At 42.0% G+C, this 14,323-nt stretch overlaps 1 protein-coding gene across 7 annotated transcripts in view; it reads right to left on the bottom strand.

The window, feature by feature from the left end:
- The window catches only part of Slc44a1 (solute carrier family 44, member 1), a 182,092-nt gene that overhangs the window by 123,910 nt on the left and 43,859 nt on the right, over positions 1–14,323 (bottom strand). For all 7 annotated transcript variants that reach the window (XR_390309.4, XM_006537531.4, NM_133891.3 and 4 more), the window contains exon 3: positions 7,039–7,181. Coding sequence is in view for 5 of the 7 variants with exons in the window: in XM_006537531.4 (XP_006537594.1) it covers positions 7,039–7,181 (143 nt within the window). In the remaining 2 variants the exon portion in view is untranslated. The remainder of the gene's footprint in view (positions 1–7,038; positions 7,182–14,323) is intronic.

Below are 14,323 nucleotides of genomic sequence, written 5' to 3'. Positions count from 1 at the left end.
TGGTCTCTGCACATGTTTGCCTAACCACACACAGACCAGACAGACAGACAGACAGACAGACAGATAGAATGTCCCTGTACTGTTATATTCAGAATTATTTTTCTTACTATTCTCTGAACAACACAGTGTGAGAGCTCCTTACTCAGTATCAGGTATTGTAAATAATTGATAGATGGTTAAGATAAGAAGGACATGCACAGCTTATAAGCGAATACTCTGCCGTTTATAAGAAGGATGGAAGCAGAACCAGTTTCAGTATGTACGAGAGTATATGTACTAGAACAATTCCATCGGGGATGTACATGTTTACATGTATGTCTACATGTCTCCATCAAGTTACTTATGTTTCTTAGATGCAAGGTCTTTTACTCATATAATAAATGAATTCAATGATCTCAAGGTCCCTTGTAAGTACACACATGGTAAGCTGCTAGCTTACAGTGAAAATAAATACAACCAAGAAGGTAATTCCTTGCATTCTGGTTGTTTTTACTCCATTTCCTATAATATTATGCAAAAAAAAAAAAATCTGAAGAAGGCACCAAGTAAGATGTTCCTCTTATTGATGTGCCCATATTGACAATTCACAGATAGATGCCATCCCCCTCCTCAGACCTTTAACTTCTTGTACACGTTAACACAGATTATCTCAAATCTGAGAGGTGATTTAGGGGCCTGTAACTAGAACTTTAAATAGCTTCTTTAGAGGAAAGACTTGAAAGATTAAAAAAAAAAAAAAACACACACACATCTTCAGAACCTATAAAGAAATCAATACTAGCAAGAAAGATACACTGGGGAAATTTCTCAGAGTAACAAAGCAAGTTGACACTAAGCAAGATCATGTGTAGGAAGGAGGGCAAAGTTTTCATAACTAAATACCTCAATCGGAACAATTAAGAAGATGCCCTCCCTTCCCTACACTAAGAGCTGCTGTCCCCTTGCCATACCCTCTCTTCTGGGCACTCAGGATCTCAGAATATTTGTTCTGGAAGCACCAAGCCCTCCCCACTACCTCGAGTCTCCTTGCAGAGGCCAGCAAAGTGAGACCCCTTGTCTCAGTATCTGACAAAAGCTGATGCATCCTGCTGTGCCCACACTGACAGGCAAGGTAAGGGGTAGGCTCTATACCAGCACTCCTGCCTTCCCATGCTTCTCCTCCCAGCACAACAATAACATGATGACACTGACCATTTGGCCGTTGCCAGAGGCCTAAGCAGTAGAGCAGCCTGCAAGGCTAATATCCTACTCTTTTTAATAACAATGATAGCAATAACTTTTCAAATGCATTCTTAGGATGCTTATATGCTATAGATTAAAAAACTATGGACCAAATTAGAACATGTAGGTCTGTTTTTGGAGTTGCAAATCAGTTCACTACCCATTCCCTATAATCAAAAGTCTGGCTCTAAGCCCAACCCATGATGTGTAGTATCATCACAACAGCTCAGCTACAAGGTAAGTCACTCTCTGTTCACAAGTGCTTGGCAGGCTGTTATTAGATAAATAATCTCACATTGTAGAACTCCATGGTTCTATAACAGATAATTTTATCTGAATTGACCCAAACTTGGCTAAAATCTGATTTTGCTTCTATGCAGGATAGTCTTAGTTTCTTAATCATGCAATTCAGACATAAATCTAATTCCATCTGAAGTTGAGGCTTTCCTGGATCTCATAAACACCATGGGGCAGTTCTCTGTGCAACATATAAGTATTTCTATAAGAAATACACTATCAGGTGCGAAGTATTACTAGAAGGGAAAAAACATAATAACTAGGAGGGTAATACATAGATTTTGCTTCAATAATAAGAAAATCCTTATAGTCATCTTGGCACCTTAAACATTTGGTTAAAATAAACCAGATCTGTTCCCCTCGTCCATCTCTCTCCTAACTCCTCCTTCCGTAAGAATTACAAGTAAGTACGTCCTCATCAAGGAAGAGACATACTCAGAGCTGAGAGCTACAAAAACATGTTGCTTCCAGAAGATAGAGCGTAGGAGAGCACCATATAAGGTCCAAGAGGCCTCTCTTAACCCTGACACTCTTGTTCATGTCCTTATGAAATTCTCTTCTCCTTGAGTTTGAGTGGGACCTGAAATTTGTGCCTCACCAGCAGAAAGATGGCAAAGATGACATCCATCACTTCCACAACTGCAGCACCGAGTGTGATTTTCACAGCAAGCGTAAGTATACCACATAGAGGTGTAACTTCAATTGTTCTAGAAGATTCTCTAGATGCTGTTCATTGGTCCTGATGGAGTAAACTGCCACCACAGCAACCTACATCTAAACTTCTGAACCATCAGACACTGACATGACAAATGTGTCTTGCTTTAAGTCACTAAATTTATGATACTGTTACCTAGCAACCAGTAATTAAAAGACAGATGAGAAACACAATATAATTAGGGAGCTAACTGAAGGCAATAGAATAATGAGTGTGAGACAGGAAAGTTCAGGCAATCACAGTACAGGAAGCTTACTACAGGATAGTGTTATTTTGTAACACTTCACAAAAAGGTCAGCTGTGAGACCTGGCATAAGTGTTCCAAAGATTCAGATAAGCACACAGGCAGAAGCAACAGCACAGAACTGGAATCAATCAAATGCCACGGTAATAATACCATACTGAGGAACAGTGGGAGAGGACTGGGTAGGTGAAATGGGTCCAGCTCTCTAAAGGCCTACAAGGGCAGGGGCTGAGTGGGCTCATCTTTGATACTATAGACCACAGCAGGAAAGCAAAGGCTCTTAAAGAGGAAAGTGGCAAAATAAAAGCCCCATTTTCAAGAACTTAATCCTATCACAGTAGAAAGGACAGAGCTGATTAAAGATAAGAAGACCAAGAATAGATGTGCTAAATACAATAGTTGTCATGAGAGGCTAACAAGTGGGGGAGAGGGGGCTGCACGCATATTAATAACCAAAAGCTTGCAAATTAAAACTATAAAGCACTATTCTGTGGCTTATCAAATTAGTAAAGAATAAAAACTAATAATACTGGCTAAGATAAAGCAATCTCAGACACTGTTGGTGGGAATGTAAATGCAACAGTCTCTATGGAAAGCCATTCAGAAATATGCATTAATAATCTTAAAATATTCAGATCCTCAACCCCACTAATTCACTCCTTATAGTGAATTTATTTACTCATTCAGCAACCACTGAATGGATTGCCTGCTTCAGTCCTGACACTGAGCTGGGCGCTAAGGATTCAACGCTGAAAAAAGCAGACCCCATCGCCTTCATGGCATTTAAGTGAGCCACCCCTCTAACAAATTATTAAAAGAAGAAAAAAAAGGATACTTATTTATATTACAGGCCATAAGGAGAGTGTACTTTTAAATGGTTAATTAGAATTGTGATGGGTGCCTCTTTCATTCCTAGGCAGAATGTCAGACTCACAGTTTAATTTGTAAATCCAAAGACAGCTTCTCTGTGAAGTGACCTTTCTGGTGAGAGATGAAGGATGAGTAGAATTTAGCTACGTTAAGAATGGGAAGGGGAAAAAATTCTAATAGAAGAAATAATACTCATGAAAGGGTTTTAGAGGATTTGTTGCTGCATTATTCAACAAATACATGTGAAGGTCAAATAAGGACCAGGCATTGCAATAAGGGCTTCGGATGAGGGTTAGGAGAAAAAATCCAGGTGTCAGCCCATGACACAGGTGTAAGAGTACTGCATCAACTGTGGAAGGACCCAGAGTTCAGTGAAGCCATGAGGACAAGGAATGACTACAGACAGAGGCAGCAAGTACACATGGCAGGGAAAGAGAAGAGGATCAGCTAAGCTAAGGCAGACAAAGAACGCCGTCTTCTGTCACGAAGTTCAAATATGTAGACTTACCTGAAAATTGATATCCAAAATTCTACCAGTCCTACAAATCAATACCATCCATAGAGATACTTGGCTAGATTATACTGAGCAGGTAATAGTGCAGAGGAGATCAAGTGGAGGCCAATAATATGGGGTGGCACACACTTTCAAATCCCAGCGCTGGGGAGGATAAGGGAGGTGGACCTCTGATTTCAAGGCCATCCAGGTCTACATTAAGAGTTCAAGACAGGGGCTGGTGAGATGGCTCAGTGGGTAAGAGCACCCGACTGCTCTTCCGAAGGTCCAAAGTTCAAATCCCAGCAACCACATGGTGGCTCACAACCACCCGTAATGAGATCTGATGCCCTCTTCTGGAGTGTCTGAAGACAGCTACAGTGTACTTACATATAATAAATAAATAAATTAAAAAAAAAAAAAAAAAAAAAAAAGAGTTCAAGACAGCCCATGCTACACAGTGAGACCATGTCTCAAAACAAACAAACAAACAAACAAACAAACAAACAAGAAGCTTTACAAAGTGCACAAAAATGCATGTTCAATGCGTGTACATAAGTTAAGAAAAAACTACTTGGATTCCCCACATTTAAACACAAATGGCTTTTGACTAAGGTAGATATTCAGAAAAGGTGGCTCTTTTCTCAGAATGATGTTTAATTTCTGTTTGCCAGAGGCCAACATGTACATAAACTAGCTAGAAGATTTGGAATGTGCCGCCCCCAGCCGGTGGATGAACACCACAGGGTTAAATATGGTGAGTCAGGCCTGCACATCTATGGTAAACACATGTGCAAAGGACGGTGGGCTAACATAAGAAACTCTCTCTTTCCTACGCCCTTAGTTGCTAGTCTCATATATTTGGTTCATTTTAACAGCACTGGGTATGTTAACATCTTATGGCACAGGTGCTATCTAATAAGATAAATTGAAGCTATTCAACTTCTACATAGCCAAAATTATTTCAAAATAAAAAGTCCACCAAAAAGATAGGAGTATTTTCAGTATAAAACTGACCCAAGGTCTAAACCATGTTAATTTCATGAGATGATAATAAAGAAACATATGCCAGGCAGTGGTGGCGCACGCCTTTAATCCCAGCACTCCGGAGGCAGAGACAGGTGGATTTCTGAGTTTGAGGCCAGCCTGGTCTACAAAGTGAGTTCCAGGACAGCCAGGGCTACACAGAGAAACCCTGTCTCGAAAAAAACAAAAACAAAAACAAACAAACCAAAAAAAAGAAACATACATGAAATAATTTTCTAAACTGCTGAGACCCATTGTCCACTTCTCTCAAAGGATGCAGGATATAGGTGCACTTCAGAAAATGACAGGGTTGAAAACCAGTTATAGCCTCATAATCAAACTCAAGTTAACATTGAGAAAAAGACTATAGAGCAGAAGACATGGCTTTCAGATGGCATTAATCCAGGGATAGAATCACCATTTGTTAAGTTAGAAATGATGGTAGAGTACTGTATCTAATTGACAAATATGAAGAGCAGGATGTTAATTGCATATCATACTTTGTAATTTACATGATTGTTATGGTTTTGTTCAATTTATGTCTGGGAGAAGAGTGTTTTGTTTTCTTTTGTTTTATTGGATTATTGGACAGAAAAGGTGAGGTGTAGGGGTTGATTCTTATGCTAAGGTCCTATTCCCCAATTGGTTCTTGATCTATTAGTAAAGAAGCCATGGGACAACTTCTGAGAGGAAGGAATTAGGCAGGACTTCCGGGTCCCCACAAGCAAGAGACAGACACAGGAGATAAGAGGAAGGGAGAGTTCGCCAGAAGCCGTGATCTTGGGCAGAGCGCCCACTGGTCGCTTTTTACAGGTAAGAAGTTGGGGATGCTGAGCTGGAACTAAAGGTAACTGAGCAACTAAAGCCGAAGACAGATTAAGGGTGCTGAGTTAAGAGTATCAGGAGGGCATGCTAGCCACGGGAGTTTAATAATGTCCAGCAATTGAGCCAATAAGGCAAGTTGAAATGGAGCAATGTGTGTCTGTGTGTTTTTTTTTTTAATCCATGGATTCAAGGGAAGCTGGGTGGGGGCCGGCATCACAGTCCATTCCTGGAGCTTAGGCAGGGTAGCAAAAGCCATCAGCAACAAGATGCTCACAGGCTGTGCTGGACCCTCCACCGCCCACCAACCACCCACCAACCACCCACTCGGCCTTGGTGGTCACCTCAGAGTAACAAAGTAGCTCAGCCTCTGTTACTCCTGCCTTGCTTGTCAACTGTGGGAAGCTATGTACATACTCCTTGCTGTTACTCAGAACTTTGTTAGTTTGACCTCCACCATCTCTTCTTCATTAGAGGGAGGACTGTCTCTAAGAAGATAACAACTAATCACAGTTCTTCAAGTTCATAAACTCATCAAACTCATCTTATACAGAAGGGCCCCAAGATTTAACCAAGAGAATCACAAAATCACAAGCTGTTACGATCTACTCTGACACTCCCGAGAAAGTATACTAGACTAATTAACCTTGTTATTGTACAATTAGTTTTATTAATTCTGAAGACCTGGTTTGCCTTGATATAAGATAATGAAATTTGATGGTATACACACTCATGGCCTGAAATGTCATTCAGCAATCATACATATGATGTGTTTACTGGAGGAAATGCATCTTCCTGTTGATATTAGAAATAAAATAGTAACTCCTGAAGAGTAAGGACAATTAAGGTCAGGAGTTTCATGACATCCTAAAGATGAATACTGAGAGCCCAAAATAATTATCTCAGTCTGTAGCTTTTATAGAACTGGAAAGACTTCAATACTTGCATCACAAGATATTTCTTTATAACTTTAAGGCTTTGATATCCATTATCATCCTTCAGTCTTGCATTAAATATAAACCTAATACAAAGAATATTACTTTATTTTCTTAAGAAGGAGAACATAACCTAAGGGCTAATGGAAAGACAGAGCACAAAAGTGCCTCTTTCAAGTCAAGGCTTTTTTTAATCCACTATTTAACCAGGCAATTAAATATGTTTCCTGGAGAGTGTATTTGTTAAATGAAAGCAGCAGTGGTTTAAAAAACAAAAAACAAACAAACAAAAAATCGCTGTATAGAAGTATATGTAAATATCCCACAGACACTAACTGTAAGGTACAAAGAGAATCACACCCTCCCAGGCTTCCCCCAAGCTTCCAGACAGTTCACCATACAAGAGTCTACTCACTTCCGGTGGGTGTGGTCCAGACCACTGTTCGGTATTGCTTCCAGTTTTGCATTTCTCTGCCCACAGATATTTCCATAGCTGTCGTATCCTGACACTAGTCTTGCTGCTGCACCTGTTGCTACTGAAAAGCCACAAATAAATCCCTAGAAAAGAAACAGAAAAAAACACACACAAATAAACCATTTCAACAGCAGCAGTCACCACTTGATATGATAATGAGTTTCTTTTGTCTGCTGAAGGGAACAAAGAGCTATATTCCCTTTTAGCAAACACTATTACACTCTTTTCCCTGGTCTGCATAGGAACATCATGAAGTCCACAGGGGAATACCGTTTGCTACTGGAAGAAAATAAATCCCAATCTTCCACACCTTGGGATCGCCTTTGCATTTTGTGACATTCATGGAAGTGCCTCCATTTTGAACACCTGCTCTGAGCTAAGCTGCATGCAGGGAGTTTATCATACATTCTCTACGTCTCCTGCAGAGGTCTGAGTAAGTTAAGCAGAGCCACAGAAGCTAGTCAAGAGCACTGTGGAGCATCACAGCCAGCTGTGGTCATTCTGCAGGTGACTTGGTCAGAAAGGGGATCCAGTAAGTGAACAGCAAAGGATAAATGGGGGTTACAACCCGAGAACAACAGCATGTGAGGTCTGACTCATTATCACCTCTGTGAGCACAACACTTTGTCCTTCCTGCAAAAAAAGACCCAAGACTTACATCATGAAGCTCACTCTTAATACTGGAGAGTGGAGGGAGGTAAGTAAGGAGGCACTGGCTGTAAAGGTCACATATTTCATGGGAATTCGCCCAGGTCCCAAAGGCAAGTCCCCAGACACTGGGGACTACACTGTGCTGGCTAACTCAGACAGGGGCTGGTCACAGTAAAGCAAGAGAAGCCAGCAATCCACCACAGCCCGCTGGGAATAAGAAGAGCAAGACCAGTGATGGCTGATAATGGCTCTACTAGAGACGGGGCGTAATGGGACCTAGTCAGAGAGAGGACAAGTTCTACTCTCTTTAGTCAGGTTAAACAGGCAGAGACGGTCAGCAGCGATTCTTATCTAAATGATGCTGCAGGATCTCAGGCTGCAGAAGCGCATGCCTCAGTCTCATGCTATTCCTCAGAGGAAAGTATTTTTCCCTTTGCACATCCTTACCTAAAAAGTCTAAAAACTTCTAACAACTCTTTTATTTCTTGAGAGCTCTTCTGACTTTCATTGTGCAGGTAATGAGAGATGATAGCACAGATCTGTTCCATAGAAACTTCTAAAAGCCCTCAGTGAGAAAGTGGACCCAGAACGGAACCCATGCCCAATTTCCTAGTCTCTGAACGACTCCCTACCTCAACTGACTCACCTGACGAGAGGGCATGAAGCATACAGAGCTCCTCGAGCTGGGGTAAGGCTTGAACGGCACTATAGTAAGAGCTTAGTCACAGCTCATAGACTGTCATTAGAAACCAGAGCATGTACAGGAGAGACTCTGGCCTTTGGAGTTATACACTCTTGTGTTGTCAATGGGACACGGATGACTCCATTTTCTACGAGTACAACTTTGGTCAAACTTGCTCAAACCTAAGTTTCCCCTTCTACTAACTGAGATTACAATCCCTTAACACAAAGGCTGTTGTAGGACACACTGGAGACAACAATGGGAGGTGCATGCCTCGGTCAGTGCTAGTGCCTCACCCCTCAAAGCATCAGCTGAGTTGCCCGCACTGACCCTGGGGCAGCTGGGTCACTTGAGTTCACTCCCCTGCTGCCCTGCTCCCATTCCTCTCCTCTATACACCGAAAAAAGCTGAGTCCACTGTGGACGTCGTCAAGTCAATGCTAAGTGACACTAGCACTGTTATATCAAGAACTTGTGAACACAGGGGCCCCAATGGAGGAGCTAGAGAAAGCACCCAAGGAGCTGAAGGTGTCTGCAACCCTATAGGTGGAACAATATGAACTAACCAGTACCCCCAGAGCTCGTGTTTCTAGCTGCTTATGTAGCAGAAAATGGCCTAGTCAGTCATCACTGGGAAGAGAGGCCCCTTGGTCTTGCAAACTTTATATGCCCCAGTACAGGGGAATGCCTGGGCCATGAAGTGGGAGTGGGTGGGCAGAGGGAAGGTATAGGGGACTTTTGGGATAGCATTTGAAATGTAAATAAAGAAAATATCTAATAAAAAAATGGATTAGAACCTAGAAGACTACAGCTGGAGTTCCTAATATCAACTTCTTTGTTCTATGTTACACATCTATTCATTGGAAAAATTCCACCCTGCACCTGAGATGAATACACTAGGATTATAAGAAGAAGAAGAAGAAAAAAACTTGTTATAACAACAGAAGGGTACTAAGAAAGATCATGGAGTAACGCAGGTTAAATGAGCTCAGTGTCTGGACTCTCCCTATACTTAGAACCTGGTACCTTTGATCCAAGCACTCTGCTCTCTTCATCTCTAACGCTGAGCGTGTCTGTTCTCAGCATAATGATAGAGCTAAAGGAGATAACACAGATCCAGTCCCTGGCTAAGTATCAGCTACCTGGCAGCTGACCAATACATAGAAGCTGTCAGTAGTAATATGAATGCTGTTTGGCCCGCAGAGGCTGCCATCAGTACTAAGAAGTGACAAAACCCGCCATCTGTTACCTTTGTCAGAACAAACAAAATTTTGCAAAGGGGGGGGGGGCAAAAAATAAGTAATAATGCTAATATTTTTGTTATTATCCAAAAAACTTTTGGATCACAATTAAACTTCTTTACTAGTCCAGAGCAGCAAAATGGTCAACTAAAAGGTTATGTTTCTCTTTCATTATTTATAGTTTTTCTTCTTATATTTGATAGGAACATTGTTACAGATTCCTTGAGATGGTTTCGGATTTCCCCTCCTGGTTTCTTTTTCAGGGTTCCACATGATGTTCCACAGGGCAGGTTCCCTACCCTTGCCTGGACGCCACCTCACTTCTCTCTCGAGCATGCTTCTATACATTATAAGTGTTACATATGTATGCTAAAATGAGACATTGTCATATTCTCACACAGGTCATTCAAAGTTCTTAGAAGCTTCCAGAAGCACTACAGCACCGAGTATGAAAAACCGCACGGGTGGGGTAACAGATAATAAGGGGTAAGAAACCAGGACTCTTATCCTAAGGACTTCCCACTTGGTTCAAGCACCGATGCAGAACGAGGCCAAAGCTAATTAAAGTTCCCACCTCTTTAAAAAGAAAAACACAAAAATCCAAATACAGGCAATGATATAATTTCAGAAGAGAGAAAAAACCCCACAGTACATGAAATTAAAACAGGGTGGGGGAAAGCACTCAGAATACATTCAATACTTCAATGGCTTTCCAGATAGAGGAGGGAAAAGGCACCCAGCAGAAGGAAACCACACCACAGACGGGAATGTTTGGGAGAAGAAAGGCTCGTCAATGTGGAGCAAAACACAACCACTGCTACTGGAAGGGAACCGTGATGAAAACATTCAAGCTTTTGAAGGGCTTTGGGAGCTGCTAGCCTGAGGGGATGAAGAAGAGCAGCAGATGGACCACTTGTAAACTGGGTGGCTATAAGCAGATAAAGGCACAGAGCTGAGGGATGGGGTGACGACAAGACCTGGGTGCTAGTTACAAATGAGAGGAAGACAACTGACAATAAGAAACTCTGCTGCTCCCCCGCCACAGGGCTAACGTTACTTAAGTAAGATTTTTGCTTAGACTTGTGCACCATCAGGATACACTTTATGTCTGATTTTCACACCCACATTTTAACTAAGCAACTGAGCAGAGCAGATGGTCTTCACTAGGTGTGGGGCTGGGAGTTCAACAAAAACCTGAGGTGAGGAGGAAGATGTGAATACCCCAAAAATAGTGAATGGGGGATGAGTGGTGGTTCATGGCCACACACCTGCCCAGCCCTTTCTCAAACGCCACACATCATAGCTGGCAATCTGGGTGGGTCGGTCTCCCCAAAATCACACTTTTAAAGCAGTGGGATAATACTTGATTTCTGCTCCTCCTCTTCCGAAAATCCTGCAACTGGGAGGGACATCAGGATCTAGCAGCTAAAGTCAGACTAGAAGGCCTGGCACAAAAGCACACTTACGCAAACAAAGCTTTTGTCAGTACACTGGACTTGCAGATTCTGTTAAAGTTTAATAGAATGCATTGCTTTAAGAGGAAGGAAAACAGTGTTTGACAAGTCTCAGAAACTTCTACGCAATAAGCATTCTTTTAGTAAATGCAGAGGCAAAACATACCATAAAGGAACCAGAATATTCTTAAAGGAAAAGAAAACACGGGATGCAGAGGGATGGAAATCCAAATCTAAGACTCAGTTTCACAGACAGAGACAGGGAAAGGAAGAAAAGAAAGACAAACAGCAACAAAGCCATACAAGGAACAGAGACCTGATCCTGCCTTTCGCACTAATGTGCCTCAGAAACTGAACTCTCTGGCCTGTGGTCTTCCTAGTGTAGAAGACTGAACTAAAGTCTTTTCCAAGCTCTTCCACATCCCAAATTCTACCTAAAGAAAAGTGAGCGAGGGGAGGGAGGGGAACTTAAAGGTCTAATTGCAGGGAGAATATAAAATTCACTTGGTTTACTACAGTGATAAGAGAAAATCGGATTTATTTAGCTGAACTGTATACTTTAAAATTGTTAAAGTGGTACTGTGCATAGCAGCAAGGGGCCTGCAGTCTCAGGTTCTGTCACTCTGGAGTTGAGGGAGGAAGACTGTGGAATGTAAGGCCAGCCTAGACTACACAGATGATCCTGTCTCAAAAGTAAAAGAAAAAAGCAAAATTAAAATGGTAAATTATATGCTAAATCCCTTTTACCACTATTTTTAAAAAGAACAGAAAAGAAAATGAACTTAACAAAAGCCTGGTAGTCACCTGGGCCAAAATCCCTCTGGTAATTTTCTACAGTCTTTTACTCTATGATCCTGGCAGAGAACATCCAACAGGGAACTCAGCACTGCACTGCCTCTCTCTCACAAGCCCACCCACACTTAGGATGCTTGCTAGCAACATCATGCCCTGGGAACTACACTAATGCTAGAGAATTAGGAAGGGCCCTAAAGCAGAACCTATATAGCAGCTCCCAAATCCAGCTCAGCCTCAGACCTGCCTCCAAAATTCCAACCTTGCATTCAAGATGGTGTACTCTTGGGAAACTCTCCATGTCCCTAAGCCACAGTCTTTGTCCACACTTCCTCAGTCACCATGCTTTCCTGTACACCCTGGTCTCCATCTAGAGTCTGCAGGCTGCATGTGGAGACCTGGAGTAAGAGGGCTCTTTGTTCTCTTTCCGCACCACCACCCCTCCCCCAGCTCCATAAGTCCATGTCGAGGAAGAAGTATGGCCGAGATGTTCAGTCAGTCTCAGACACCAGCTGGAAATAAGTTAACTCTGTTCCACAGCTCCATGTCTTAGACAAAAACACCTTCTGTTGTTCCTGATTCCAGGTAACAATGTGATTCTATCAAGTCCTTCTTCCTCCTGGAACTAAGGCTGCCACTGTAAAATCTTAGTTCACGTATTGAATATAGCTGTGTTGTGGTTTCCTTAATCTGTAAAACATGAGATGTATCAATATAGTGTACACTTCTATGTGAGACAGAAACGTCTTTCTATATGTCAATCACTACCCTACAGTAAACAGATGCCTCACGTGCACTGGGGACACTCCTCTTATCCCTGCCTTTTTGTGGTAAACTCATCTCCCATCTCTAGACCCTCTTTTCATACGCATTTCCACAAGAGGACCAGGCCCTTTAGCTGGCCCAAGTCACTTTACCAAACAGAAAATTTGGGTTTGGGAAGCATAAAATTAGGTGCCTATTCCTGGTACGTATAGAAGCCATGATTGGGAACCTTAAGAGAAATGGGTTAGGATGTAAACTGAAAGGTCCTACCCAGAATCACTAGAGCAAAAACCTCAGTCATGCTGACTTGACTCTCAGTGCTGCCCATGGTAACCACTGATAAACATTACCACAGTAAATATTCCCAATCCTGCTTACCACGGTAATCACTGGTAAATGTTCCCAATCCTGCTTACCACTGTAACCACTGGTAAACGTTACTACTGGTAAATGTTACTGATCCTCCTTACCAAGGTAACAAGTGGTAAAGTTATCATTGTTACCAATCCTACTTACCACTGTAACCACTGGTAAATGTTACTGACCTGCTTCTTTCACCTCTTTTTCTCCTTTTTCAAAGTGCTACATTTTGAGTTTCTCACCACTTATTTGGACTGTCGTCCTAGTCTCCAAAGTGTCCTCCCTAAAACATCTTCTACCTTCGAAGCTGACTTTAACACTAGAATCAGAGTTCCCCTTCTAGACTCCAGTCATGTCACAACTTTGCAACTCCTTTCTATGAAGCATCAGAGCACAGAGCAGAGTCTCCCCTGCCTCAGCTCTCTGGGGTGCCTAGCAATTATTAACGGGGACTGAAAAGTGAGATTTCTAAACAAAAATTTCAGATGACTGTTGTGTACAGGTAGAATTGAGAACTACTTGACTGAAACACAGGAATTTGGAAGCGCAAGGTTATGCCAGATACGATGAACAGATCCTAGCAGAAGCAGGGTTGCAAGTTCCAGGCCAACAGGGACCAGACCCGGCAGCACATCCCTGCAAACCCAGCACGCAGGAAGCTGTGCCCAAAAGATTATGAATTAAATCTCAGCCTGCCAATAAGATTTTGCACCCCCTCTCCTCCCCAAAATTAAATTCAAGCATGAATGATGGCAGCTCAAGAAAACTGATAACAATTTACTTTGAAAAACATTGTACGTTCTTGACAATTCAAGCAATAAAACCTTGTAACTGAGAACAAAGAGTAAGTCACAACAAGGAGATGGGCACATGCAAATAAAGGATTCGTATGGGGGTGTGAGGGGAGAGAACAAGGTCTTAAAATATCCAAGAAGACACTGTGCATAGGCAATAAAGCTAAGGCCTAAACACCAGGCTACAAGCTAACTAGGAAACGGTCTATTAAAGAAGCAAGCAGGCACTTGGGAGGCAGAGACAGGCGGATTTCTGAGTTCAAGAGTTCGAGGCCAGCCTGGTCTACAAAGTGAGTTCCAGGACAGCCAGGGCTGTACAGAGAAACCCTGTCTCGAAAAACCAAAAAAAAAAAAAAAAAAAAAAAAAAAAAGAAGAAGAAGAAAAGAAAGAAAGCAAAGAAGCAGCAAGCAGGGCCAATCACGGAAAAGAACATGGAAAGTTCCTATCTTTGCCACTTACTGGATAGGCTAACATTTAACATCACTA

Source organism: Mus musculus, chromosome 4, assembly GCF_000001635.26.
Source record: "Mus musculus strain C57BL/6J chromosome 4, GRCm38.p6 C57BL/6J".
Lineage (NCBI taxonomy): Eukaryota > Metazoa > Chordata > Mammalia > Rodentia > Muridae > Mus > Mus musculus.
This window is presented reverse-complemented; position numbering and strand designations above follow the sequence as displayed.